This window comes from Enhydra lutris, unplaced genomic scaffold (assembly GCF_002288905.1).
Source record: "Enhydra lutris kenyoni isolate GAN:26980312 unplaced genomic scaffold, ASM228890v2 scaffoldscaffold15, whole genome shotgun sequence".
Classification (NCBI taxonomy): Eukaryota; Metazoa; Chordata; class Mammalia; order Carnivora; family Mustelidae; genus Enhydra; species Enhydra lutris.
In genome coordinates this window covers 52,504,970-52,532,377 of record NW_019154099.1, presented here as the reverse complement: position 1 = coordinate 52,532,377, position 27,408 = coordinate 52,504,970, and the positions used below count along the sequence as shown (strand labels likewise).

The window sequence follows — 27,408 nt, the reverse complement described above, 5'->3', positions numbered from 1 at the left end:
ACTGTACATCTAGTGAATCCTCAAAACTCTGGTTTCACGATATCAAATTACCCTCCAGCAGGCAAAAAAAGCTCAAATGTCTTCAATAAACCCTAAAAAAAAAAAGAATATTTGTGTATTTTCACATATTTTGCTTCTATGCAAGAAAGGCTCTAAGAAATAGAACATTGATTACTTTTCTCTTCATGGATTAAACCTTATGGATCAAGGTTTAGGTGATTTTTATAGAATCTTTATTATGGAAGAGCACAATAAACTTCTCTGCACCTGGTTCCCACGTGGAACAATTATTAATACACAGCCGGTCTTGTCTACACCGCACATCTTCTTTTCAACCAGGCCCACCTGTTTTCTGTTTTTTGTTTTTTTACAAATTTTATTTTAAATCAAATCCCAAATTAGATATCATTTCATCTACAGAAACTTCCATATCTGTTTCTATTAACATTTGTAACATAATTACACTTAAAACATTACTCAGAACTTCTTAATGGCATTTAATATCCAGTTAGTATTCAAATCTCCCTGATCATTTCCATTTTTTTCAGGTAATATCATTGAGTCAGAACTCAAATAAGGTCCAGCCACTCCATTCGCTTATTTATTTTTACATCTTTACAGTTCTTTTAACTTGTAATGCTCTCATCCTCTTTTTCTAAGATAAGGATCTGCTCCTTTTCCTCTCATTTCTCACAATCTGGGTTCAATCCCAGAGTTGCACACCATTTTAACATCTGCATTATATTTCTATTTTTCATAAACTGCTGGCTAGACCTAGAACCCTGACTAGATTTCAGGTTGGAATGGGGGAGGGGGAGGCATGAATACTTCACGAGTGGGAAGTGTACCTCCTAACCGTGTCCCTTTTGGTTTAGGATTAATCACTGAACTTAGGTATTCTGAATCTTATTTACCTATCATAAACGACAGTTCTGCATCAACCTAATGGATATAGGCATAGATGACATTTCAATGATAACTGACAAAATTAATACCAAAAAAAAAGAAAGAAAGAACCCCAAAATTAACATCATAATATTTGGAGAATCTCAAAGACACTGGAGTAAAACTATTTTTGTACTATCTGACCTTGTCCTTTCTCTTGTCATAAACTCTGCTAGTAACACTCAGAGCTGTAAGCGACCTCATCACGGCACTCAAAACACAGCAGTAAATTCCTATTCTAGAAACTGAAAACTGAATATTCCACTTATTTAAGATTTTACAAATAATAATATACAAATACCTAACAAGTCACTATTAATGACCAGTTCTCATTTGGGGGTTTGTTTTTTGTTTTCGTCCCTACTGCTTTAAAGTTTCCTTTTTCTCTCAATTAATAGATGAGTTCGTATGAAAGACTTTATTTCTAGAGAAAGAGGAAACAAAATAATAGTTCAAGGTTCCCAGTCTGTGAAAGATTTTTATCGCAGGTAAAACCTGAATGGGTTTAAAAAGAAAAAGTTAATTACATTGGACGGAATAAGAAGAAGACACAAAACTACAGAAGTGGTGTGTCACAGATAATCCTGTTCCACCAGCAATGTACTTGCTTCCACACAACTAGAATTTTAGCAGAGTACATGGTTACTTCATTTTGAAAAGACATTTCCCAACTTCCCTAGCGAAGTCCCTAACTTCAGATCACCACCAAAGAATCAGCACTTGTAGGTTCTGGGGCCCTTCCTTAAACATACAGGTACAACATTCCTTTTGTCTTTTCTTCTTCCTTCCCCTTACATCCTGGTGTTGGGCCATGAGGTAGGGTCATGCCCCACGTACACTGCAGTGGGCTGTTCTTCACCGCCCAGTGACTGGATTTCAAGCTGAGTTCCCCAAGGGGCAGGAAATGGAAGCTGGCAGCTTCCTAAGGCCTGCACACAGCATCGCTCCCATGCAGTCTATTCTCGGTGCACAGAATCAAGGGAGGGTATACAAAGATCCCTACCTCCGCTCATCATCAAGAGAAGTGGCAAAAAACTTGGGAACCATGTTTTAAAACTACCACACCATACTATATGTTTAAAACCCAATATAATTAAAGGAGGGCTTGCTTTGGACCATTACCCTATAATTTAAAAATTCACTCATATTCACACCTACTCTTTATAGAAATTATACATACAGGGGCGCCTGGGTGGCTCAATGGGTTGAGCCTCTGCCTTGGGCTAAGGTCATGATCCCAGTGTCCTGGGATCGAGCCCCGCATCGGGCTCTCTGCTCAGCGGGGAGCCTGCTTCCCCCTCTCTCTCTGTCTGCCTCTGTGCCTACTTGTGATCTCTCTCTCTCTGTCAAATAAATAAATAAAATCTTTAAAAAAAAAAAAGAAATTATACATACATATCAAGGCACACTGGTATGACCAAATTACAACTGGCTACCCTCCTTATCGCCTGATTATTAAAAATAACAACGTAGATTCAACTGGGGGACTTTTAAGAATGCAGAGCCAACTACAATATATACAAATATCAACCTAGCATCAAATTAGAAATGAAGTTCCATGAAACTGCTACACTAAACACAGTCTAAAGGTAACTTGGAGAACTCAAAACTGATAAATCAGGGAATTCCTAAAATCCATGCTTTGAAGGTAGGATAAATTCAAAACTTCAGGATCAATTTTATGAAGCCTTCACCAACAGAAGATCCTAGAAGGTATGTATCCCCAGACATTCAGCAAGCCCAGAAACACCAGCAGGGTCCCGACTACCTAGAAGCTCATGGAAGTCATAGCTGGCTATCCACCCAACTCTCTCCTCTAACAAACCCCCCTTTTTTCCCCAAGTAGTCTCTCACGTGTCATGCACTGAAGGAGTGAGGAAGACTGAGTGACGAATTCTTGATTACAAAAATACTCACTAACAGACTCTACCATGACAATCCCACCGAATCGCTAGTGAAGCAGTTTCAGCCAATAAAATGGGAAAGAAGTCCACTAAACAAAACACTCCATTCTGAACGGTCATTAGGGAAAACGCTTACCTTGGTGCTTCCTCCACCACTTTCTGATTTCTTCGCTGAACTGAGCACTCCCTTTCGTTGAGCCACAGAGCATTCCCGTGTTTGTCACCTAAAACCTGGCAGAGCAATACCGTTTGAACAACTGCACACTCATACCTCCAGAGTATGTGTCCGATTAACATTTCCACCATGCAACACCCCTTGGTTTTTACCACTCAAACCTCCCAGAATACATGTACCTCTCAATTATGTTCCTCTTTTGGTTGATGTTAATAGAAGAAACCTTTATTTATAACCCTGAAACTCACTAAACTGTTTTAGAAAGACTCGAGGAAAAAATTCTCACATGGTATTTCACTCAGTACACTGGGAATGTAACATCAATTGTACAAATTTTGTGAAGGACATGGAGTGTCAAGAAAGAGAATATAGGGGCGCCTGGGTGGCTCGGTGGGTAAAGCCTCTGCCTTCGGCTCAGGTCATGATCTCAGGGTTCTGGGATCGAGCCTCGCATTGGGCTCTCTGCTCAGCGGGGAGTCTGCTTCCTTCTCTCTCTCTGCCTGCCTCTCTGCTTGCTTGTGATCTCTCTCTCTGTCAAATAAATAAGTAAAATAAAATAAAAACCTTAAAAAATATTTAAAAAAAAAAAAAGGAAAGAGAATATACATTCTAGATATCCGTGGTGCTTTAGGAAAACTGTGTTACTACAAACACCTGTTTGTTTTTAACATAATTAAGTGTCTGTTGATCAGGAAATTCTATTTTATTTACATCCAATGTTACTCTGTTCTTATATAGGATGCTTTTACTGTGCTTTATTTTTGTTACAGAAACTGACAAAAGGTCTGGTATTAACATGTAACACATTATGATTTTTCCCGTTTGTAATACTGAGAAATAAGCTGGAGTTGCCAGATAAAATAACAGGACATTCACAGATGAATGTGAATTTCAAAGAGTTGTTTATTTATTTCTAGAGAGAGTGCACACATGAGTAGGGGGCAGGGCAGAGGGAGAGAGAGAGAATCTCCAGCACACTCCCCACTGAGCACAGGGCCAGACACAGGGCTCAATCTCACGGCCCTGAGATCCTGACCTGAGCTGAAATCAAAAGTTGGAGGCTTAACCAACTGAGCCACCCTAGCACCGGTGAATTTGAATTTCAAATAAACAACAAAAAATCTTAATAAAAATAGGTCCCAAATACTTATTGGGACATATTTCCACTTAAAAAAAATATGTTTATCTGAAATTCAAATTTAACATGTATCTTATCAGCTAAATCTGGTAACCCTGAAGCATGCTCTTAGTTAGTATTTTTGCACAGAATGTTTGCTTCTAGGAATAGATTACTCTATCTTCATGATTAAGGAGTAGTTACATATTACTGAATGCATATATTAAGTTCACAGAAGTAAAGGCTATTCTAGAAGCCAAAAGGCTAGGCAACAATATTTTTTAAAGATTTTATTTATTTATTTATTTGACAGACAAGAGATTACAAGTAGGCAGAGAGGCAGGCAGAGAGAGAAGGAAGGGGGAGCAGGCTCCCTGCTGAGCAGAGAGCCCAATGCGGGGGCTCTCGATCCCAGGACTCCGGGATCATGACCTGAGCTGAAGGCAGAGGCTTTAACCCACTGAGCCACCCAGGCGCCCCTAGGCAATAATTTTAACTGAGAATTGCTATGCAACTTCTCTGTGCAAGTCACTTTTTTTCCTTATGGATTATAAATAGCAATATATCATCTTAGTATTATATATGGTGCTAAAAATATAAAACCAAAAAAAGAGCATGTAAACAATAGTGAACAATAAAATGAGTAGTTAACATATGAATGTAAACTTAATTTTTAGTAATAAAACCTAACTAAACCTCAAGAATGAGTCCAAGCAAAGGGAAATACTGCAGTAATGAAATGCCAAAAAGTTGCAATTTCATTTTTAAGTCTCAAAGGTAGCTGCATGAAGTACTGCCTAAAAAACACTTTAACACTAAAAAATACTTTAACACTAAATTTATTCTACTTCTTTTCATCCTAGTTGACAAGGACCGAAAGCAGACTGTGTGTCCAAGAAATAAAGCCATGATGACCAAGAATTCTCAGAAATATTTCTAACTATAAAATATTAGATTCATATATAGAATTATATTTGTTTTCTCCTAAAGTCCCTAAAGTCCACTTAGTTTCCCAATTCTTTTTTAAAAAATCTTGTCATGGGGTCATCTGGGTGGCTCAGCTGGTTAAGCAACCAACTTGATTTTGGCTTGGGTCAAGATCCCAGAGTTGTGAGACTGTCCCCAGTGGCTGTGGAGCCTGCGTAAGATTCTCTCTCTCCCACTGCCCCATTCCTTGAGCAATCTCTCTCTTACGAAAAGAAAAAAAAAAATTTTATTTCCTAAGCATTCAACAAAAATAGTGCTTTTAAAGATTCACTTATGAATCTTTAAAAAGATTTTTAAAGGAGGTGGAGAGGCAGAGTGAGGAGAAGAGAGAATCCTCAAGGCGACTCCCCACTGAGCATGGAGCCTGACCCAGAAGTTGAGCCCAGGACCCTGAGATCCTGAGCAGAAATCAAGAGTCAGCTGCATGGGGCCCCTGGGAGCTCACTCAGTTAAATATCTGACTTTGGCTCAGGTCATGATCTTAGAGTACTGGGACTGAGTCCTCCCCCCACCCCCCAACACAGGTTCCCTGCCCAGTGGAGAGTCTGCTTGTCACTCTCCCTCTGCCCCTCCCCCTGCTCATCCTCTCTCATAAATTTTTAAAAATCATAGTAAATAAATAATTGGCTACTTAACCAACTGAGCCACCTAAGCATCCCTCAACAAAAATAATTTGACAGTGATTTATTCCACTAAATAAACAGACTGAGTGACTAGACGATATAAAGAGTGCCTTTAAGGGAAGTTAATACTTAAATCCCTCATGAGTTTTGTTTTGTTTTTAAGATTTTATTTTTTAAGTAATCTCTATACCCAGGGTGGGGTGTGAACTCACAACCTGGAGACCCAGAGTCACGCTCCACTGACTGAGCCAGTAAGACAGTACCCCATCGCGAGTTTTGTTCTGTTTTACTTTTAATATAGCTTTTTACAATGTGCAGGTCCTCAATGTGGAAAAATCTCCCAAATACACTGCTTACTGGAAAAAGCTTCATGATAACAGATAACAGGGTGTCCACAAAATGCAAGCCATTTAGTAACCCTGGATCTAACCCACAAAATGCCAGGAGTGCCCAGGTGCAGAAACACGGGTTAAACCACACAGAGTGGTGCCATTGCCACCACCAGTGCAGTCTTAGCATAAGAAAGGACACAGCATGTGAAAAATAGGTTAAAAAATAGCAGGAAATAACAGTGCCTGCTTCTAGGGACAGAGACCAGGGGACTTGGAACACAGGTGAAAGGAATGCTCACTTTTCATTGTATATCCTTTATTATGAGCACAAACTCCCTCCTATATAATTAAATACATGCAAATTGAGGAAAATAATTTAACAAAAACTTCCAAGCATAGACCAGATATGGCAAACACCTATGTTACCGATTTAAGTTACTAGGAGACACTTTCACATATGTTTAAAATTATCACCTAGATTATATAGGATAGCTAATGAAAATAAACTAAAAGCTGATGTAGATCTATAATTACTTAACACAATCTGACAAACACTTATCGAGTATTAGTAATGTCAAAGACAATGGCCTGGTTGCTGGGACCAGCAAATGAATAAGACCTACTGACTGCCTTCAACTGCCTTCTTGGTCTATTTGAAAAGTCAGACAATTCAAGATAAAAATCAATGGTCATCTAACAAATATGGGACAGGTGGGGAATACAGAGAAGGGGTAAATTAATTTTGCTTGTACAATCGTACAGAAAGGGCAGCCCAAATATCTCCCCTAAGTTACTGACTTAAATAAATATCCAAGAGTCTACTCAACACCTACACTTTTATATCTCTATTTATTCAGTAAAGTTGCAGGATACAAAACTAATATACAGAAATCAGCTGCATTTCCAAACAATAATGAAGTAGCAGAAAGAGAAATTAAGAAGACAATTCTATTTACAATTACACTAAGAAGAATAAAATACCAAGGAACAAAATTAAACGAGGAGGTGAAAGACCCGCACTCGGGAAACTATAAAATGCTGTTAAAAGAGACTGAAGATGACTCAAACAAATATACAGCTATTCCATGCTCGTGGACTGAAAGAATATTGTTAAATATCCATAGTACTCTAAGCCATCTACAGATTTCATGCAATCTCTACCAAAATACCAACAGCATTCTCCACAGACCTAAAACTAATAATCTTAAAATCTGTATGAATCACAAACGACCGCAAATAGCCAAGGCAATTTTAAGAACAACAAAGCTGAAAGTATCACAATCCCAGATTTCAAGATATACTACAAAGCTACAGTAATCAAAACAGTATGGTACCGTCACAAGAACAGACATATACATCAACAGAACAGAGTACCAAGAAATATGACAAAGGAGACAAGATTATACAATGGGGAAAAGATAGTCTCTTCAATTAATGGTGTTGGAAAAACTGGACAGTTCTATTAAAAGAATAGAACTGGACCACTTTCTAACGCCATACACAAATAAACTCCAAATGAATTAAAGACTTAAATGTGAGGCTTAAAACCATACAAATCCTAGAAGAGAACACACAGGCAGTAATTTCCCTGACATCAACCACAGCAACTGTTTTCTAGATATGTCCCCTAAAGCAAGGGAAACAAAAGCAAAAATAAACTACTGGGACTACTCCAAAATAAAAACCTTTTGCACAGCAAAGGAAACCACCAACAAGAAAAAAGGTAACCTACTGAATGGGAAGAGATGTTGCAAATTATCTGTTTAATAATAAGGGTTAATATCCAAAACATAAAGGAGAGGGGCACCTGGCTGGCTCAGTCAGTGAAGCATGTTTCCTCATCTCAAGGTCGTGAGTTCCAGCCCCATGCTGGGTGGGAAGCATACTTTGCACACGCGCGCACGCACACACACACACACACACACACACACACACACAGCAATACAGTATTTACCAGACCTAAACATAACATTATCATATAATCCAATAATACTTCTCCTCAGTGTATCTAAAAAAAAATATGTGTATGTCCATAAAAAGACGTAACAATGTATTCATAATATCAAAAAGCTGGAAACACCCTGATGATCCACCAACAGAAAAATGGGTAAATTGCAGGGTATTCAAACAATGAAATATCACTGAGCAATTTTTTTTAGAGTTAACAGTAACAGCCTCATGGAAAAATCTCAAAGATATGTTGTATAAAAGAAGTCAGACATAACCAAAATATGTTGTATGACTTCATCTATGTAAGTTTAAATACAGGCAGAAATACTCTGTAGTGTTAGAACAGGGGGTACTTTGGCGGCCAAGTGGAGGGACCAAATGGGAAATTGTATGAAGAAATCTTCTGATGTCACAGAAATGTGCTATATGCAGATCTGGATGGCTGCTGTACAGCTAGCTATACATGTGTGCATGAGAATTTATTGAGTTGTACCCTTAAGATTTGTGGACTTTACTGAAGAGATGTGATATCTCACTTCAGAATATCTAAAACAAAAAACCACCACCAACAACAAAAAAACCCCACTAACTTCAGAAATACACTACATTCAATGTTTTAAGACTACGTGCTGATTAGATATATTTGCACATTTTTTCCCACTCTGGAAAACTGGAGGATCTAGATGAAGATCTTCTACCCATAAAAAATATCTAGGGCACTGGGGTGGCTTAGTCAGTTAAGCATCTGCTGTCAGCTCAGGTCATGATCTCAGGGTCCTGGGATCAAGCCCCACATTGGGCTCCGGGGGAGGGGGGTGAGAGAGGTCGGTGCCTCCCTCCCCTTTGCCCCCTGCCAGCTTGTGCTCTCTCTCCCTCACTCTCTCTCTCAAATAAATAAATAAAATCTTTAAAAAGGCTATGTAAAATTATAATTAATTTAAAAAACCACAATGACAAAATTGAAGACTTCTATTATGCCTCATCAGAAAGGGCAAGGGCAGCAAATAACCTATTGTTTTAATTTTATGGCTCTCTGTTCTCTATATATTCTATATATACATAGAATATACATATATTCTATAAGTATATCTATAAATTCTCAATATAAGTAAAACAATACTTAAACTTCAGGAGGATTTCAAATTTGGTGTTTACATTTTATCAATTTTAATTCAATTCACAGCCATAAGGTTCTTAATAGAAGACATTCTTAACAGAAATGAAAACTTCAGGAGACCCTGTCTTCTTCCACGTGTTATTTCAGAAAACCAATTTTTTTGTCTTGCTAAAATCCACACCCCACAACTGCTTTAGCAGTTAGATTAAAACCTTAATCTGAATAGAAAAAATTATTTACTCATCTCTATACTAGCAGCTCCTAGAAGAATGCCTGTCTCAGTGAGCCATGCAGACATTTGGTGAATCGAAATGATAGGAGTCCAGATCAAGCACTTCAAAAAAAAAAAAAAAAAAAGAAAGAAAGAAAGCAAGCCCTGTCATGGCCCAGTCTCAGAATGGGACTGAATGAATCTCTCTAAATGCTATGTTTATAGCTTGGTCAGACAGCTTGGAACTGTTTCTTTGCAGGAATTTTGTATCCCTCCCTAGCTAACCAACATTCTGGACTTTGATGAGAAGTATACCAGATTCCCAAGGGAAGTGATCAATTCATGTAAATTTTCTATTCTGAAGTTATTAAAGCATATCAGAACAATTCACAATCATTCTAAACGGAAGAAAGAAATGATTTTTTTTAAGTCATAATAAGAAAGCATCTTAAGATGTACCAACCTGGATTTCTATATGACGAGGGTTATCGATAAATTTTTCTATTAGTAGTCTATCATCACCAAAACTAGAAGCAGCTTCTTGAGATGAAAATCTAAAGCCATCCCTAATTTAAAAAAAAAGGGGGGGGGGGACAATCAAACTAACAAAGCAAATACAGCCCTCAATATAAAAGAAAACAAAGCACTTAAATATTTATTTTGGTTTATGAACAAAGCAAAGAAAAATTCACTTAATGCACAAATAACTAAATTGACTTTCATTGACCAACAACTCCTACACTCACCAGCTTTGTGACCTGGGGTTAATGATTTAACTTCCCAGACCCTAGATTATATAATGAAATAGGAATACGAATACTTAGTTCACCAACTGTTAAAAATTAGATGTTTTTAATAAACCACAAAAAATTCCATTTCCTCACCCCTAACATATTTAAATTCCACTAATAAAAAATTTTTTCAATGCATATTCATTTGACTCAAGAGTCAGAATACGTACACAAAAATGCAAAGGGCCAACTTGGCCAACGGCATGACTGGGGCAAAACTATAACGAAATACTCAGTGAGAATGAACATACAAGAGAAGGATCCTCAAGAACATTTTATGATATTTTTCATGATATTTTAAATATACACACATAAATGTAACAGCCCTCACATACCCATACACATCATTACAACTTTGTCTTTTGAAATTGTTCAAAATTAATCATTAAAAGATAAAAGTACAATTTCTGAAAATAAAAATATGGATATAATTATAGGTTTATCCATTTTCTTCCCAAACTACAATAATTTAAATTGTTATAATTAAAATACACTCACCAAATTCATATACTATGAAATGGGCTCACTCACTATTAAAAATGCACACTTGCAAAAAAAAAATGCACACTTGCTTAACTAAAACTGAGTATATTATTGTCCATTCACTGATATATTCAGAATGTAGTTTAATTCTTTTTACATATCACTAATAGTTTCTTAATCTTCAGATTAAATATCTATACTTAAATACAACATTAAAATTCGTCCAACCTTTTAATTTGCAAACATTCCATCTAGCATTATTAGCAATATATGTGCTGCCGAAGCAAGCACTGGCATTATTAGAAATAAACGCCACATTTGTTTTTGTGCTTAAAAAATACAACACAGCAAGTAAACAATGACCAGAAGATAAATTCGAAACATATTGCAACAATTCCCGTTTCTCAGATTTCTCAGGGAAAAGGTATCAAGTTTTCTTAGTCCTCTATTACTTCTTTGATTTAGGGGAATGGAGTTTTTAGACCTCTGGAGACTGCAAACCTCAAAGAAACTAACGCACAATGAATTATTGTTTCCAGTACCATATGATCAACTTTTTATTAGATGGGGCATGATGATTCACAAAGAAAAAACAAAGCTCATTACAGTTTGTCTCTGCTGTAATGACTAAGGGCTTTCATGTTGCATTTAAACCAAGAATGCTAGAGAAAAAAATCAAAATCACCCAAATAAATGATCACATTTAAAAGCATCACCAGGATATTTTGGAGCTCACGGAAAACTACTTTTTAAGAAACATTTGTTATGCTCAGTTACACACTGATTCAACAAGTTTTTTACTCATCATGAAACCATGAGCCCGCGGCATATTTAGGTGGTGGGAATACAAAAATAAAGCAGAAACTGCTCTCAAAGCACGCAAAGGCTAGCAGGGGTATTCCAAAATGTAAACGTGGTCAATTTTCCATTGCGCCTTATTTCATTGACATGCGGGCAGGGAAAAGAAAGCCAGAAGTTAATATGAAAACATGAGTCTACCAACAACCTTCCTGATTCTCACCATAATTTAATATACAATAACAAACACTGTTAAAAAAAATAATAATAAGTCTTTGAGATGTTCTAGATTCCAAGATAAAGCCATAGATGCTACTTTCCTGAAAACACTTAAAAGAGATGTTCCAAGAGGAACACACTCCTCAGAATAAAATAATAAAGCAGTTACTGGCTACAAGGCTTTCCTTCCAAAGAAGGCTAAAATTTTTGTGGATCATGCAAAAAAAATCCCCCCCCGCCCCCCGCCAAGAAATGAGAAAGGAAGGAGTACATACAACGTGGCACTTTAGCAACTGGTGACTCTATATTCTCTCAACTTTTCTGTAGTTTAGATTCTTCCAAAGTAACAGGGGCTATAGAGCGACTTTTATCAAATTGAGAACAATATTTTAGACAGAAAATTTTCTCCCTAAAAGATGTCCACTGTATGAGTGAACACAGTGATTTCTGAAAATACCAAATGCTACATTAAAATTCATTGGTTAACAGCAGCACAGCAAATCTCAATGCCAAGAAACTGAAGAGTTATCTTCACCATAAAACATGTTGCGAACAGTAAGCTGTAGAGAAATGAGGGAGAAGAAACCCAAGATCCCAAGAAGAATAATGAAAAATAAATGCTAAGCTTAATTGCTATGTAAGTGCCATACAAAAAAGGCCACACAAGAAGGAAAAAGTTACAGTTTGTAAAATACATATCTCCTATAAAACCATTAAGTTGTGTTTAATATCCTTACTACGTCATTCTTCCCTACCCAGAAGTTAGAGTAAACAGATCGTTTTTTCCAAAGATGGCCACAGCATTATCTCCCATTCCGTGTGTTTACTCTAGAGAACACTTTTGCCTAATCATGCAGCACAGAACTTCTCAAAGTAAGGCTTACAGTGCAAGAAAAGAAAATGTATAGGACTGCACAGAAAACAAATTATATTGAAATACAGGATTGAAATTATTTTCTAAAAGCAAATTTGGTATATAATATATGGATGGGGTTCTTTACTCATAATAAGCTCCAACAACAAATCTAATAATCACGGTTACTTAGAGATATATTAGCACATTACAGTTGCTGAAGATATGTGATTTCCAAAGCGGTAGAAAGTTCCAAAGATACTACTACTCTTGTAGTTCATTGCCTACATTGGAGGAAACACTAAATCCCAGTTAGAGGCAAGTGAAAGAAATAGGTTCTTTTTTCTCTCTTCCAGATGCATAAAACTCCTCTGAATTTTATGGGACTAGGAACTCAAAGGTTAAGAACTCATGATCTAGTGTATAAACTTCACAGAGCAAAGACTGACTCTGTTTTTTGTTCATTGCTGTATTCAGGAGCACTACTAAAACAGTGACTGCCACACAGGTTCTCAAGTATCGTCAGTCCATGCAATGAGTGAATTCGTGCTCGTGCAGTCCGTCTCTGCTACCACTGTCACTAAGAGTAAAGCTGGGGTTTAAAGAGTAGTACATCATCTCTCGCCTCCCCACAACACAACCGATTACTTTCTCTGGTGCTCAACCAAAGAAACAACGGTGTTCTGAGACAATTTTCTAGCAGAGATAAAACCATCTGTGCAAGTCTGCAACCTGGTGTCCTCCCAAGAGATTTTAAAGGGTAATGTATTGCCTCAAGGACATTTTTACCTTATTCACTTGAGAACCTAATTTCTGAACTAGGTTTGTACCAGACAACTTTTGCACCAACTGCTCTGGACCTCTGTCTTTGAGAGACTGGGGGAGTGGGGAGGAAAGGAAAAGCAAGGGAAAGGGAGAAAGGAGAACCATCTGGAAGACCACAATACTTCTGGGTAGAGTAAGAGCACTGAAAGGCAACATAACATGATAATTAAGTCATTTTTTGTCTCCTCTGACCCTCCCCAACCCCCGCCAAAAAAAAAAAAAAAAAAAAGACAAAAAACTCTTCTGCCAAATGTGAAATAAAAACACAAACCTAAAGAGAATCCCCTAAAACCTGTTTGTACTAGGCAGTTTTTCAAAAAATGATTTTCTAATCATGTAAACATTGCATTGGGCTTTTTAAAACTGTTTTTAAAAAGTTACTTTTGTTTCTGAAACTAGTATGCTAAAAGAAAGTGGTCTACCTTTACAACAGAGTGCACTGTATATAAAGGACATTTAGTAGTTTCAAATTCAAAAGGAAATATATTCCATGGTCAAAAATTATCAAAGTAGTTTGCTATTTTTATAGACAAGCAATGGAAAGTGTGTACTGAATAACACATAAGCAAATGAAATCATGACTGCCTTTTAAATGTGACTGCTTCAAATCTCTGCCCACATTCAGAATACACAGCATCAAACGTTAGTAGCTTTTGTCTAGAAAATAAAATCATGACCATAATTTTTAAAAATATACTGTAAAAACAAAAAGACAATCCTTTGTTAATGCTTAAGAAAGTAAAAAAGCCTTTCAATAACAGAATAATCATCAACAAAATATAAACAAGGAAGTTTTCAGCATAATTTCTATTTTTTCCCACCTAAAAGAGTAAAAATGAGATGATTACTGTAATTATTCCATTACACTTTTGGTATCTGTTTACTTGTCAGTTTAATAAAACTCTAGTAACTGCAATTTTCATCAAAAGTATATTTTGGACAGCACCTCACCTGGTCTCTTCATCATCCCAGGCGATTCGCATGCCTTTCCCACCACCACCTGCTGAGGCCTTGATCATGACAGGGTAGCCTAACAGCAGGGAAGAATTAGACAGAAGTTCAGACTTTGATCATCTGGATGCATGAACATGACAACTGACCACATGTTCAATAACGCAGAAGACAATAACTAATTTATTTAAAAGTTCCTTTTTAGTGTCAGGAAAATAGCACCAGTGTAATGATCTCATATATATTTTAAAAACAAAGAGTGTTATCATTTCAAAAGAAAAGGACTGTTTGTATCAAATAAATACAACATTTTCCCCAGTAATGAAATAAAAAGCTAAGGAAACATAAATAAGTTGTTTGACAATAGATTCCAAAAACAGAAGTAGATATAGTATTAGTTAAACAAAGATAAGAAGCAACTTTTAAATAATATCAAACATATACATACACATACAATATTCCCCAAAAGTGCTGTGTGCATGCATAACAAATTAAATTCCCTTTTCCAAAAGTAATGATTTACAGTATTTGAGGCATTTTTATCTGAAAAGTCACAGAAAACCCCCACAGTTTTTATCAGCAAGAACTGACACAATGATGTGAGGGGAAATCAAGTCACACAGTTATTGTACTATGGGTGGAAACAGAAGTTCCAGGACTCGCTGTTACAGGTGAAGAGGCTACTGCACCATTTACACTCACCCGACAGGGAATGTGGACGCTAGCAAGTAAGATGAAAACACACAGTAAGGCCTGAACAAATGATCTCCAGCTAAAGTTTTATACAACAAAATTAAATCATAAAATTATTAATAACTATTTAGATTATTATAAGGCAAAATTTTTGACAGCTTGAGTCACCTGCATCAATTTATCAAGAAAGGCTATAAAAAAATCTCCTTGCTTAGAGGTTTTCCAAAAACAAGATGGATACATTCACGTCCGAGACACTTGTTGATGATTTTTTCTGAAGAAAAAGATCAGTGAGTGCTTAAAAGACTCTTCCCAGCCTGTGATGCTCAAACAGCACTACATAACTACAGGATCCTAGAGGAAAAGGAAGAGAGGGCCAAATGTCATAGACCTTTAACCCCAACCCACAAATACCACTCTTAACTTCAACGGAGTTAAGATGGCAGTTGCTTTCTCTTTCATAATTAATTCGCTTTTTTAAATTCTGACATTGCTTATGTTTACGTGGGACAGCATTTTAAAAAGCAATGCTAAGTGCGGTGAGAAGAAAGACTAACGTACTTTTTTCACATTGGTAGTCTAAGAATCTAGGAGGAAAAAGGGGGAAGTACCCAATAATTCTATCCTTGTAAATTTCAGAAGAGAAAGGTATCATAGGAAGGTAACAGCAGAGAGATTAAGGAAAACATATGACAGCAAGAGCTGTTAACATGAGGCTATGAAGGATGAGTGGGATTTGAACATTTTACTCAGGAATAGCAGGAATTGGTTTTAAAAAATGACTAAAATAATCCAGCTGGAGAGCATCCATGGGATGGCAGAAGAAAAAGAATTAAAATATAAATTAGAGAGAAAATATGCTTGTCCCTCTCACACATCCAAGATCCTGCACGAGAGTGAGAAGAAGGGAATGTGTGTCCTTCCATGCTGTAGCCTCACCATGAATGTCATATAAAGGAATCCAATTGAACTCATTAAAGATGAATTAGCCTGTTTTGGAGCAGTGAAGAAATAAAATCTAACAATGAGAAACTGCCGTGCCTGAGAAAACGTTTTCACAAAAAATTTAAACAAATGGATCCATATGCCCCCCCCAAAAAAAAAAAGTTGTATCAATTCACATTCCAAAACTATTTATCCATATAAGCAGGAAACAGGAAACCACAAGAGGTAAGATAGCTACATCCCTTATCTCTGTTTTCAGTTCCCTCTGAGAATTAGGAAATTTGTAGTTACTCTGATTCCAGTATTAATCTCGTCTTGGTTATTTACTATGGGCCTGGGCTATACAGTGATTTGTGAGGTTTGAAATAAGACTGGGAAACGGTCCTTGGTCACAAGAAACTAGATGGAGAAACAAAACAAGAAAAGTAATTTGTCATTGGGAAACTATTATACGTTCAGAAGAAGAGAGACGTGGCTAGGCACCAGGGCAGTGTGTGATACGGCAATTACAACATGGCCCCCATCAGGAGGCGATGCAGCATCAGACCTGGGAACACGTGCAACCCGGAAAGACAGGACTCCCTGACGGAACAGGCCAAAAGCAGCACAGCCGGGAGCGAGAAGAAACTGGCATAAGCTAGTGACATTATAGTCACCAACTCAATGTAATTTCTAAACTATAACTGGGAATAATATAAAGCTAAGGTTTTCTACTCAACTTCTTATGCCAAGTCAGTCATTAAATTTCAGATAGAACATATTTTTATGTTGCCACCCTGCCATGGAGAAACTAAACCTCGCCATTTGGAGAGAGGGGAAAGAATATTCCACACAGATGATGTTAAATCCTATCAAAAAGCCCAGTCTCTCATCCCTACTTTCCGATTTCCTACTGCGTCTCTGCAACTCTAATTGGGATAAGTTATGCGGTGCCACAAAATGGAAGAAAAAGGTAAAAAAAGATTCAGCCAAAAGTTGACATTCCTGGAAAAATCCGAAATAATCAATTTGTTGTCGATCACCATTCCTTCACTTTACCTGGTCTAGGCACAAAATTTCCACTAATGTTCTGTCCCAATTTATTATCTGCCGGAGTACTTACTCCTGCGTTCAGCTTTGGTCTACGATGCAGATCTTTAATTTATGTTCTTCAGTTGCCATAGGTTTGAAACAGAACCACCTTCCTTACAACAGAACAGAATTCTCAAGTTTTTTAAAAGGAGAAAAATCTCTTGGTATGAAAAGATCGCTTTAAAAAAAGACATCTCAGGTCCTAGTAGTGCTGGCACGTTCTCCCTCACGCTTCTCATCCTCTCCCCGGATGCCTACTCCCGCTACCGGACCTCACCGCCCGGACCACCCAGAGATTCACCCAACTCCGACATGCAGGGAGTCTCCAGTCTTTATTTCCCTTCCACCAAAAGGAATGAACTAAATACTACATGAGACAAAAATTAAGTACCTAAGAAAATACAGAAACTCGGGTTACCAAAACACTATTCCCACGTTTCTGTCCTCAGACCTCAAGGACAGGTCTGGTCTCCCGTCCCCGCAGCTATCAGCAGGTTTACTTTCCACCGTAAAGCAGCAATCCTCTAACTTTCCACCACATTTTCATTCATCAACTCAAAAATATACACTCAGTAAATACTTCATGTGCCAAGCACTGATGTGGCTCTGGGGGATACAAAATGAACAATTCAGAAAGTTCTGTGCTCTCATGGCCCTTAACCATCTAGTGGAGAAAGATGCGTGAGTACGCATGTGCCTGAACGTGCTTACGGTACACATGTGTGCAGTAATACACATACTTCATGGAAGACGGGGACAGTAACAACAACAGAAGGAAGTGACTGGGGGTGATCAGGGTTACTTCTCCTTGAAGGCTTCTCTGTAAGACGGAAGCTGAAAGTGAGGCTTGACGGAGCTGAAGCCAGCCCTCTGACAACCAGTGAGGAAGGAACACTCCTGAAGGAAGGAATGAGCTGGAAAATTACTAAGGAGAGGGCAGCAACCTAATGTTGGATTTCTGAAGCTCACTCTGGCTACTCTGCAAGGCCTGAACTGTGGAAGGGCAAGGGTGGGCACAGGGAGACTGAGTAGGAAGCTTCTGCAGTGTTCCAAGGGAAAGCCCGCTGCAACCCCCACTCTGCTCGCAGACAGACAAAGGCTGACTGGTTCAGAGGTAGAGTCAGCATGATTTGTTGACAGTTCGGATGTTTGGCTATGGATGATAAGGAAAGGAAGGAAGAGTCTAGAGGCTTCAGCACTCTCTCATTTTGTTATGGAATACAGGTCCAAAAGATCAATTTTTTTGGACCAACTAACAGCACCATCTTGCCCCACGCGACACCATGCGTAACCTCCCCGCTTCAAGCAAAACCTGTCCCTATACATGGCAGCATAACCTGGTAACATAAAGCTGATAAACGAAATGACACCTTAATGATGCAACAGTCATAAAATAAAGAATTTCATGTAGTTTTTCACATACGGTTTCTTGAATTAAGATTTCTCAGAACTTAATGACTGACAGAGACAAATGGTTAAAAAAAAATGAAGTATTTCACCTTTCCTATTCCTAATTTGGTGGTGCAAATCAGAAATCTTTCCAAAAGTATAAAAATTTTTGGTCTTTTTTTAAAGATTTACAAGCAAGCGCAGGAGGAGAGGCCGAGGGAGAGGGAGAGAGACAATCTCCAGCAGACTCCCCACTGAGCAAGGAGTTTGACACATGGCTAGATCCCAGGACCCTGAGATCATGACCTAAGCAGAAATCAAAAGTCACATGCTCAGCTGACTGAGCCACCCAGGTGTCTCCTGCCTTCTTTTAAAAGCAGCTGGAAGGGCACCTGGGTGGCTCAATTGGTCAAGCAACTGGCTTCGGCTCAGGTCATAATATTGGAGTCCCAGGATTGAGCCCCACATCAGGCTCCCAGCTCAACAGGGAGTCTGCTTCTCCCTCTGACCCTCTCCCCTCTCAGGCTCTCTCTCTCTCTCAAATAAATAAAATCTTTAAAAAAAAAAAAAACTAAATAAATAAAATAAAAACAGCTGGAAACACTTAAAACTGCAAGGCCTTTATTTCCCAAAAGAAAGGTTACAAGTTAAAAGAAAACAAAGGCTATTTTAGAGTAGGACAGTCCTCCAGATGGACAGAACAGGATCTGATAACAGAACCTCAGAAGAGAGAACAAAAGAACCTGGGGTAAGAGGGAGACGGTTCCTGAGACAGCCAGGAAGGAAATCTCCAGATCAAGTTGTACATTATAATTACAGGGAAATCAAATATTAAGCATTGCATTTGTTAGATTCCCTTTTTCTCCTTTAATGTAAAGGGTTCACTTACGATTCTGGTTTGGAGTTTGTGTGTATGTGTGGGGGGAGGGGTTAGGTGGGAGGGGTGTCCTTCATGAAAGTGGTATTTTTGGAAACTCCTAGGTGACTTTGCAAGCAATATTCCACAATTTGAATTTAACTGATTGCTTCCTTGTTATCACATTCAGAATAAAAAAATTAAATATCACATAACTGATATTGTACCCTAATTCTTATGACACCAGAAAACAAAAAAAGAAAAAAGAAAAAGAAGAAGTCCATTTGTCTATTTCCTGATGACATTTGATTATTTGATTCAGATGGTGTCCATTAAATTTCCTCATGAAAAATATGCCACTTTCTGTTTATAATTAGCAAACAATCTATAGATCGACACTTGGAAACTGAATATCCTATATTCTACCCAACGGTAATAATAAATGTGAATAATTCTTGCTTTATATAATTTTTACACTTTTTGTAGCAAAATGAGTTTTAAAAAATGATGACAACTTTTTGCCTCTCCTCACTGTTGTTTCTCCAGTGGCTAAGAGTTCCTGGAGAAGAGAACATAAAATGGTACTTACTAAGTAAATGTATTAATTTATAATTTCAGTAGCTACAAATCATTTTATTTTTACTACTGTAATATATTTCACTGTACAAACAAACCAAAGCATTATCTATTCTACTATGAAGAGATATTCAGATGCATACATACAATGCTCCCATGAATATTTCTGAATGTGTTGCTTGGAACCCTGTGTAAGAGTTCCTAGAGTATATGCCTAGGACTATAACTGTTGGATAGGATGCAAGTTATAAAGTCTTTATGAAAAATCTAATTTCTTCACTATTCTTTATCTCCATGACCACAACACTTATACAAACTACCATCACCTGCCTCTTCACAGGACACCTGCAGTGGCCTCCAAACACAGCTCCCTATCACCACAGCTGGTCACCTCGCCTGTACTGCAGTCATTGGAATCCTCCAGTATATTTATACACACACACACACACACACACACACACACACACACACACACACGTAAGATCACCTCTCTCTCTTGCCTAAAACATTCACTGAGTTTACATTGTACCAAGAAGCCATAGATGTTTGAAGAAATAGAAATTATGAACTCAAGGACAGGAAGCACGGAAGGTACAGAGAGACGGCCTAACATATACTTGTTGAATCACAATACCAGGTAAGGCTATGAAAGAAAGCTTTAAGAAAAAAAAAGAAAGAAAAAGAAAAAGGCTATAACATATTATTATGAACATCAATTAACTGACCTATTAAACAAAATAAACCTTAACACCCTTTACTCAAAGATGACGAAACCCAAACACACAATATAATATTTATATATATTACATATAATATTATAATATTCACAATGTTTACAATCCAATCAAAAATTAAGAGACGCATGCGGATGCCTCGGTAGTGCAGTTAAGCAACCATTCTTGGTTTCGGTTCAGGTTGTGATCTGAGGGTTGAGACAGGAAGCCCCACCTTGGGCTCCAGGGGGAGTCTGCTTAAGACTCTTTCCCTCTCCCCCTGACTTTCTTCCCCTACTCCCCCATCTCACCCCCTGCTCACTCCCATGCATGCACTCGCTCTCTCTCTCTCTCTCTCTCTCTCTCTCTCTAATAAATAAATAAATAAAAAGAAAAGATGTGAAGAGGGATGCCTGGCTGGCTCAGCCCACAGAGCATGTGATTCTTGACCTCAGGGTCATAAGTTTGAGCCTCACATTGGGCTTAGCAACTACTTTAAAAAAAGAGAGAGAGAGAGAGACATGTCAAGAGAGAGGTAAAATGTAATCCACCTCAGGAAGAAAACAGTCAATAGAAACAAACCCAGAAATGAAGAACCTTAAAAGACCTATTATAAATTACAGCTATTACAAACACTGTTAAGTATGGGAAAGGATTTTTTTAAAAAATTATCAACTATACTTCAAGAAAAAAAAATTATTTCTGGAGTGCCTGGGTGGTTCAATCAGATAAGTGGCTGACTCTTGATTTTGGCTCAGGTCATAACCTCAGGGTCCTGGGATCAAGCCCCACAACACAATCCACGTTCAGCAGGGACTCTGCTTCAAGATTCTCTCTCCCTCTCCCTTTGCCCATTCCCCTGCTATCTCTCTCTCCCCCCAAATAAATAAATCTTTAAAAAATTTTCTAATCAACAGAAAATGATGATGGTGAGAGAAACAGAAAACATAAAAAAATTAACATTTGGATTCCTAGGTATAAAAATAACTGAAAGGGGGGCGCCTGGGTGGCTCAGTGGGTTAAGCCTCTGCCTTCGGCTCAGGTCATGGTCTCAGGGTCCTGGGATCGAGCCCCACATCGGGCTCTCTGCTCAGTGGAGAGCCTGCTTCCCTTCCTCTCTCTCTCTGCCTGCCTCTCTGCCTACTTGTGATCTCTGTCTGTCAAATAACTAAATAAAATCTTTAAAAAAAAAAAAATAACTGAAAGGAAAAAAGTCCAAGAGTGTAGAAAAGAATTATACCATGACCAAGTGGGATTTATTCCCAGTATGCAAGGTTAGTTCAACATTCAAAAAGCAGTTAATATAATCCATCACATCAACAGGCTGAAGAAGAAAAAATATGACATGACCATATCAGCAGATGGAGAAAAAGCAATTTGACGAAATTCAACACCCACTGAGTTCAGCAAACTATGAATACAAGGAAAGATCTTAAACTTCATAAAGAACATCTACAAAAAGCCTACACCTAACCTTATACTTAATGGTGAGAACCTAGATGCTTTCCCCCTAAGATGAGGAACAAGGTAAGGATGTCCCCTCTTACCACTCCTATTCAATGTCTTATACAAGTTCTATTTTATGCAATAAGACAAGAAACAGATAAACACATACGGAAGAAATAAAACTCTTCATTAGCAAGTAATACGATTTCTATAATGAAAACTTCAAAGAACCAACAACCACCACCACCAAAAATATCCAAAACTAATAAGTGGATTATAAAAAGGTTGCAGGATACAAGGTCAACATACAAAAGGTGATTGCATTCCTATATACCAACATGAGAACTTCAACTTTAAAACTAAAAACCAGGGCGCCTGGGTGGCTCAGTGGGTTAAGCCTCTGCCTTCGGCTCAGGTAATGGTCTCGGGTTCTGGGATTGAGCCCTGTATCGGGCTATCGGGCTATCGGGCTCTCTGCTCAACAGGGAGTCTGCTTTCCCCTCTCCTTCTCTCTGCCTGCTGCTCTGCTTGCTTGTGATCTCGTGTGTGTGTGTGTGTGTGTGTGTGTGTGTGTGTGTGTGTGTGTGTGTGTGTCAAATAAATAAATAAAATTTAAGAAACAAAAACTTTTAAAAAAAATTAAATTCAATTAAAAACCAATACCATTTACATGAGCACTCACCCACCCACCCACCCATCCCCCCAAAAAAAAACTCAGGCATAAATCTAACAAAATATGTATGGTACCTATATGAAGAAAACTACAAAATTCAAATGAAATTAAGGAAGATCTAAATAAACGGAGAAATATCCATGTGTAGGCTATGAATTCTCCTCAACCTGATCTACAGATGCAATGCAATCCCAACCAAAACTCCCAGCAAGTTATTTTGTGGCTATCAACAAACTGATTTTAACATTTATAAAGAAAAGCAAAAGACCCAGAATAGTTAATGTTAGAGGAGAGTGACAATTTCAAAAGGTTGGTATTACCCTACTCCAAGACTTACTCTAAAGCTACAGTCAGCATGGTATCGGTAAAAGCACACACAAATTAATGGAATAAAATAGAGGGACTAAAAACAGACGCACAAAAATACAGTGAACTAATCTCTGACAAAGGAGCAAAAGCAATCAACAGAGCAAGGATGATCTCTTCAACAAATGGTGCTAGAACTGGACATTCAAACACAAAAAAGTGAATCTACACACAATCCTTAGAAGTTAACTCAGTGGACCTGAGACCCAAATATAAAAACAGGGAGAGTTCTAGAAGATGAATAGGAGAAAATTCAGATGACCTTGGGTTTGACAATTAGTTTTTAGATACAATACCAAAAGCATGACCCTTAAAAGGAAAACATTGATAACTGAGCTTTATTAAAATTATACATTTCTCTGTCAAATCAAAAACAAAAAACACTCAAAACAATGTAGGCCCAAGTCACAGACTAGGATAAAACTTTTGCAAAATACCAATCTGATAAAGAACTGTATCTAAAAGAGAGCTCTTAAAACTCAACAATAAGGAAACCCAATCAAAAAATCAGTAAAAGATTTGAAGAGACACTTCTATGGAGAAGATACAAGATGGCAAATAAGCATATGAAGAGATGCTCAACATCTTTGTCTTCAGGAGAATGCAAATCAAAACAAAATACTACTATGCCCTTACTAGAATAGCTAATATTCCAAAGCATTCACAATACCAAAGGCCATGGAGGGTGCAGAGCCAACAGGAGAGCACCAGGACCGCTTACTCATCACGGGGGTGGGGGGATGCAAAATCTTCTTACCCAAGGCCGCAGCAGTCATACTCCTAGGTATTTACTGAACTGAGTTGAAAATTTATGTCCACACACAAAAATGTTTACAGCAACTTTGTTAATGACTACCAAGAACCAGAAAGAACCAAGGTATCTTTCAAAAGGTGAGTGGAGAAACAATCTTGTATTCATTCCATGGAATATTACTCAACAATTTTTAAAAATGAGCTATCAAGCCACAAAAAGACATGAAGGAATTTTTTAAATGCATACAGCTACATGAAAAAAGCCCTTGTGAAAAGGCTACGTACTATATGATTCCAACTATAGGACATTCTGGAAAAGGCAAAAGCATAGCGTGTAGGAAGCAGTGCGAGCCAAGGGTTGTCAGGGGTAGTGAAAGGAGGGTTGAAAAGGTGAAGCACAGGGCAAACTAGTTTGTATGAAACTATAAGGGTAGATACATGTCATTATGCATTTGTCAAAACACACAACTATACAATACAAACAGGGAAACTCAATGGAAACTGCGGACTATAGTTAATAATGTATTAATGTTTGTTTATTAATTGTAACAAATATGCCACACTAACACCAAGGGTTAACACTGGGAAAGCTGCAGAGGGCTCTGGCTGGGGTGGTATACGAATAGAATTCCATTTACTTAATTCCATTTGGTAAATCTAGAACTGCAAAAAAAAAAAATAATAATAATAATTGAGTCTATTCATCATTTAAAGGGGGGCAAAAATTTGAAAAGATAGTTTACAAAAGATTAATGAATGTGACAGCATTAAGCATGTGAAAATATGCTCAACAGTATTTGGTATAAAGTAAACACAATTTTAGGGGTGCCTGGGTGGCTCAGTGGGTTAAGTCTCTGCCTTCAGCTCAAGTCATGATCTCAGGGTCCTGGGATCGAGCCCCGCATCGGGCTCTCTGCTCAGCAGGGAGCCTGCCTCTCTGCCTACTTGAGATCTCTGTCTCTCTCTCTCTGTCTCTCTCTCTCTCTCTCTCTCTCTGTTAAATAAATAAAATCTTTTTAAAAACATTTTTAAAAAGGAAACACAATTTTAAATCGCAATGAAATAAAACTATACATCCATTAGAATGACTGAAACTAAAAAGACAGGCGATGTTCAGTGTTTTGCTGGAATAACTAGAATACTTACATTACAGTGGTAACGTAAAATGGGAGAAGGGACATTTTCAAACAGGACAGAAATGTTCTGTATCTTAACTACGGTTACATTTACCAAAATTCACTAAGCTATACATTTAAAATAGCTAGATTTTATTCTTTATAAAGTGTACATGAATAAAAATGGTTTACCAAGCAGACAGAAAGAACAGAGTGCCTACAACGTAACAAAAATTAGAGCTATCCGTTCAACAGCTACATAACACGTACAAACATTCCGGCACTGGGCTGGAAGAGCACTACTATCAACCTAGATTTGCATATTCAGGAAAACTATTTTTCAAGAAAGAATGAAAAATGGACAGTTCATGCAAACACTGAGTTAACTAGCCATACTAACTTCTGAAGAGTAAATTCCAAGAAAAACAGAAAGAATCAGGGATGAAAGGAACAATGAGCAAAAATAATAGGCATTTGGGTAAAGTTAAATAAACAATGGATGAGCATACCCTATAATGTCTCATTAGTGAAGTAAACAAATAAGGAAATAAAATATAAAATAGCATATAAAGGGTAAACAGCATTAATGTTATTTCTTTGGTAGGAGAATAAACTTTAGACTGAAATTTAAGATAAGTGAATGTTTTATAAAGTTTAATATAGGAGAATGAAGGACACCTGAAGAAATTATCTCCAAAGCTGACATTTCTATAGTAAACACTAAAAGAATGGAAACAAGAGTATAAAATTATCACCACAGTGGAGAGGAGTGCAGGGGGAAATGGAAAAATAAAAACAGAACAAGAAAAAAATTTTACGTCATCATTATAATCAAAAAGAAATCAAGAAAGGAGAGAAAACAGAATCCAGAAGAGGAACAAAAATAAAAAGCAGACAATATAAATAAATCAAAATACGGTAGTAAATACAATAAATGTAACATGAACTACACTCACTGATTAAGAGACACTGCCACTCTGAATAGAAACAAAACAAAATGCTAGTCCAAACACCTACAAGAGATCCACCTAAAATAATGGTTCACTGGTTGACTGAAAGTTATAGGAACATACAAGGAAAAGACCAAAATAAGCTAGTTTAAACATATTATATTAAAACCCAAAATTCACTACATTTTGATTAAAAGTAAAAATAGCCCAAAAGACACCTGTTACACTGTTACATTACCTATTAACTTATCTTAAGAATATACAGAGGCAAAACCTAAGAAGCAAGGAAGAATTGGGAAATCTACTCTCTCAAAAATTGATCAAACAGTTGAAAAGTCAGCAGAAGATTTAAACATCCTAATAGGTAGTTCTGACCTATTGGTTATTTATAAAATACAGCAGACAATAATTTGAGAATATAAATTCTTTTCAGGTATACATGTAAGATGTAAAGTAACTTACTCCTTGGTCATAAAATAATTCTCACCAAATCAGAAAGATTCTAAATAAAAAAGAAAATATTCACTGATCAGAAAACAATTTAGAAATTAATAAAAAGCAGAAAATTTTCAGTTATCTTAAAATACACTCCTAGGAAATACAAGTCAAAAATCCTAAGAGAAATCTGGGGTGCCTGGCTGGCTCAGATGGTAGAGCATGAGACTCTTGATCTCAGGGTTGTGGGTTTGAGCCCCATATTTGGGGGAGGGATTATTTAAAAATAAAATCTGAAAAGGAAGAAAGGGAGAGAGGGAGGGAGGGAGGGAAATCTGAAAGCTCAGAAATGAGCAATCATGAAAAATACATATCAAAATTGTTAAGTAGGGATCTCTATTGAGAGCTCCACTTTAGGCCATTCCCCCAGCTGCTGAAAGTCTTGTTGGCAACCGACAGCGGACTGACTGATCCTCAGCTTTCTGCCCAAAGTCTTGTCCCTTCTTAGGGGCAGCCCACAATCAGTGGTAAACGGACATGGGTATACAAAGGCTCAATCCCAGGGCCCCAATTTCCAACAACCATGAAAGACCAGAGCTCTCTGTAGGATCAGCTATGGCCTTTGTTGAATCTGCATCTCAACTCAATTCAACCTCTCCTTCAGTTAGGTTTCTTTCACTCCCTCACGCATGCTGGCCCCAAGAGTATGTCCCCCAACAAACTTCCAGAACTTGTTTCCAAAGGAATCCCACCTGTGACAGAGGAACACATTTGGAAGGCTATACAGTGATTAGCTTAAACAGACAGAACAGCGAGAAATGGAGAGAAGCTGACGAATTCAAGATTTGGGAGGTGATGACCATCACGCACGAATAGTGAAACCATACACTGAAATCTAGCATTGGGCACTGAATCATGGGAAAGCTTCACTGCTGATCTCACAATTTAGCCCTCTCTACTTCCTGCCTCTGTGATCCATGACACTGCAGATGGTAGAAATTCCATCAGCCTCATTCTCTGCATGAGGCTGGCAACAGAACAGAATCCTTCCTACCCCACAACGTGACCGATGGGAAGCGAACACACAGGAAGAAGAAAATGTCTTTGTTGCTTAAGATCATAAGGAAAGAGCAATGCAAATGCGCA

At 37.7% G+C, this 27,408-nt stretch overlaps 1 protein-coding gene across 7 annotated transcripts in view; it reads right to left on the bottom strand.

Annotated features, from left to right (window-relative positions):
* The window catches only part of LOC111146952 (propionyl-CoA carboxylase alpha subunit), a 397,121-nt gene that overhangs the window by 236,158 nt on the left and 133,555 nt on the right, over positions 1-27,408 (bottom strand). For all 7 annotated transcript variants that reach the window (XM_022502699.1, XM_022502702.1, XM_022502704.1 and 4 more), the window contains 3 exons: positions 14,282-14,360; positions 9,825-9,927; positions 2,986-3,080 (listed from right to left, as the gene is read on the bottom strand). In XM_022502699.1, coding sequence (XP_022358407.1) covers positions 2,986-3,080; positions 9,825-9,927; positions 14,282-14,360 — 277 coding nt within the window. The remainder of the gene's footprint in view (positions 1-2,985; positions 3,081-9,824; positions 9,928-14,281; positions 14,361-27,408) is intronic.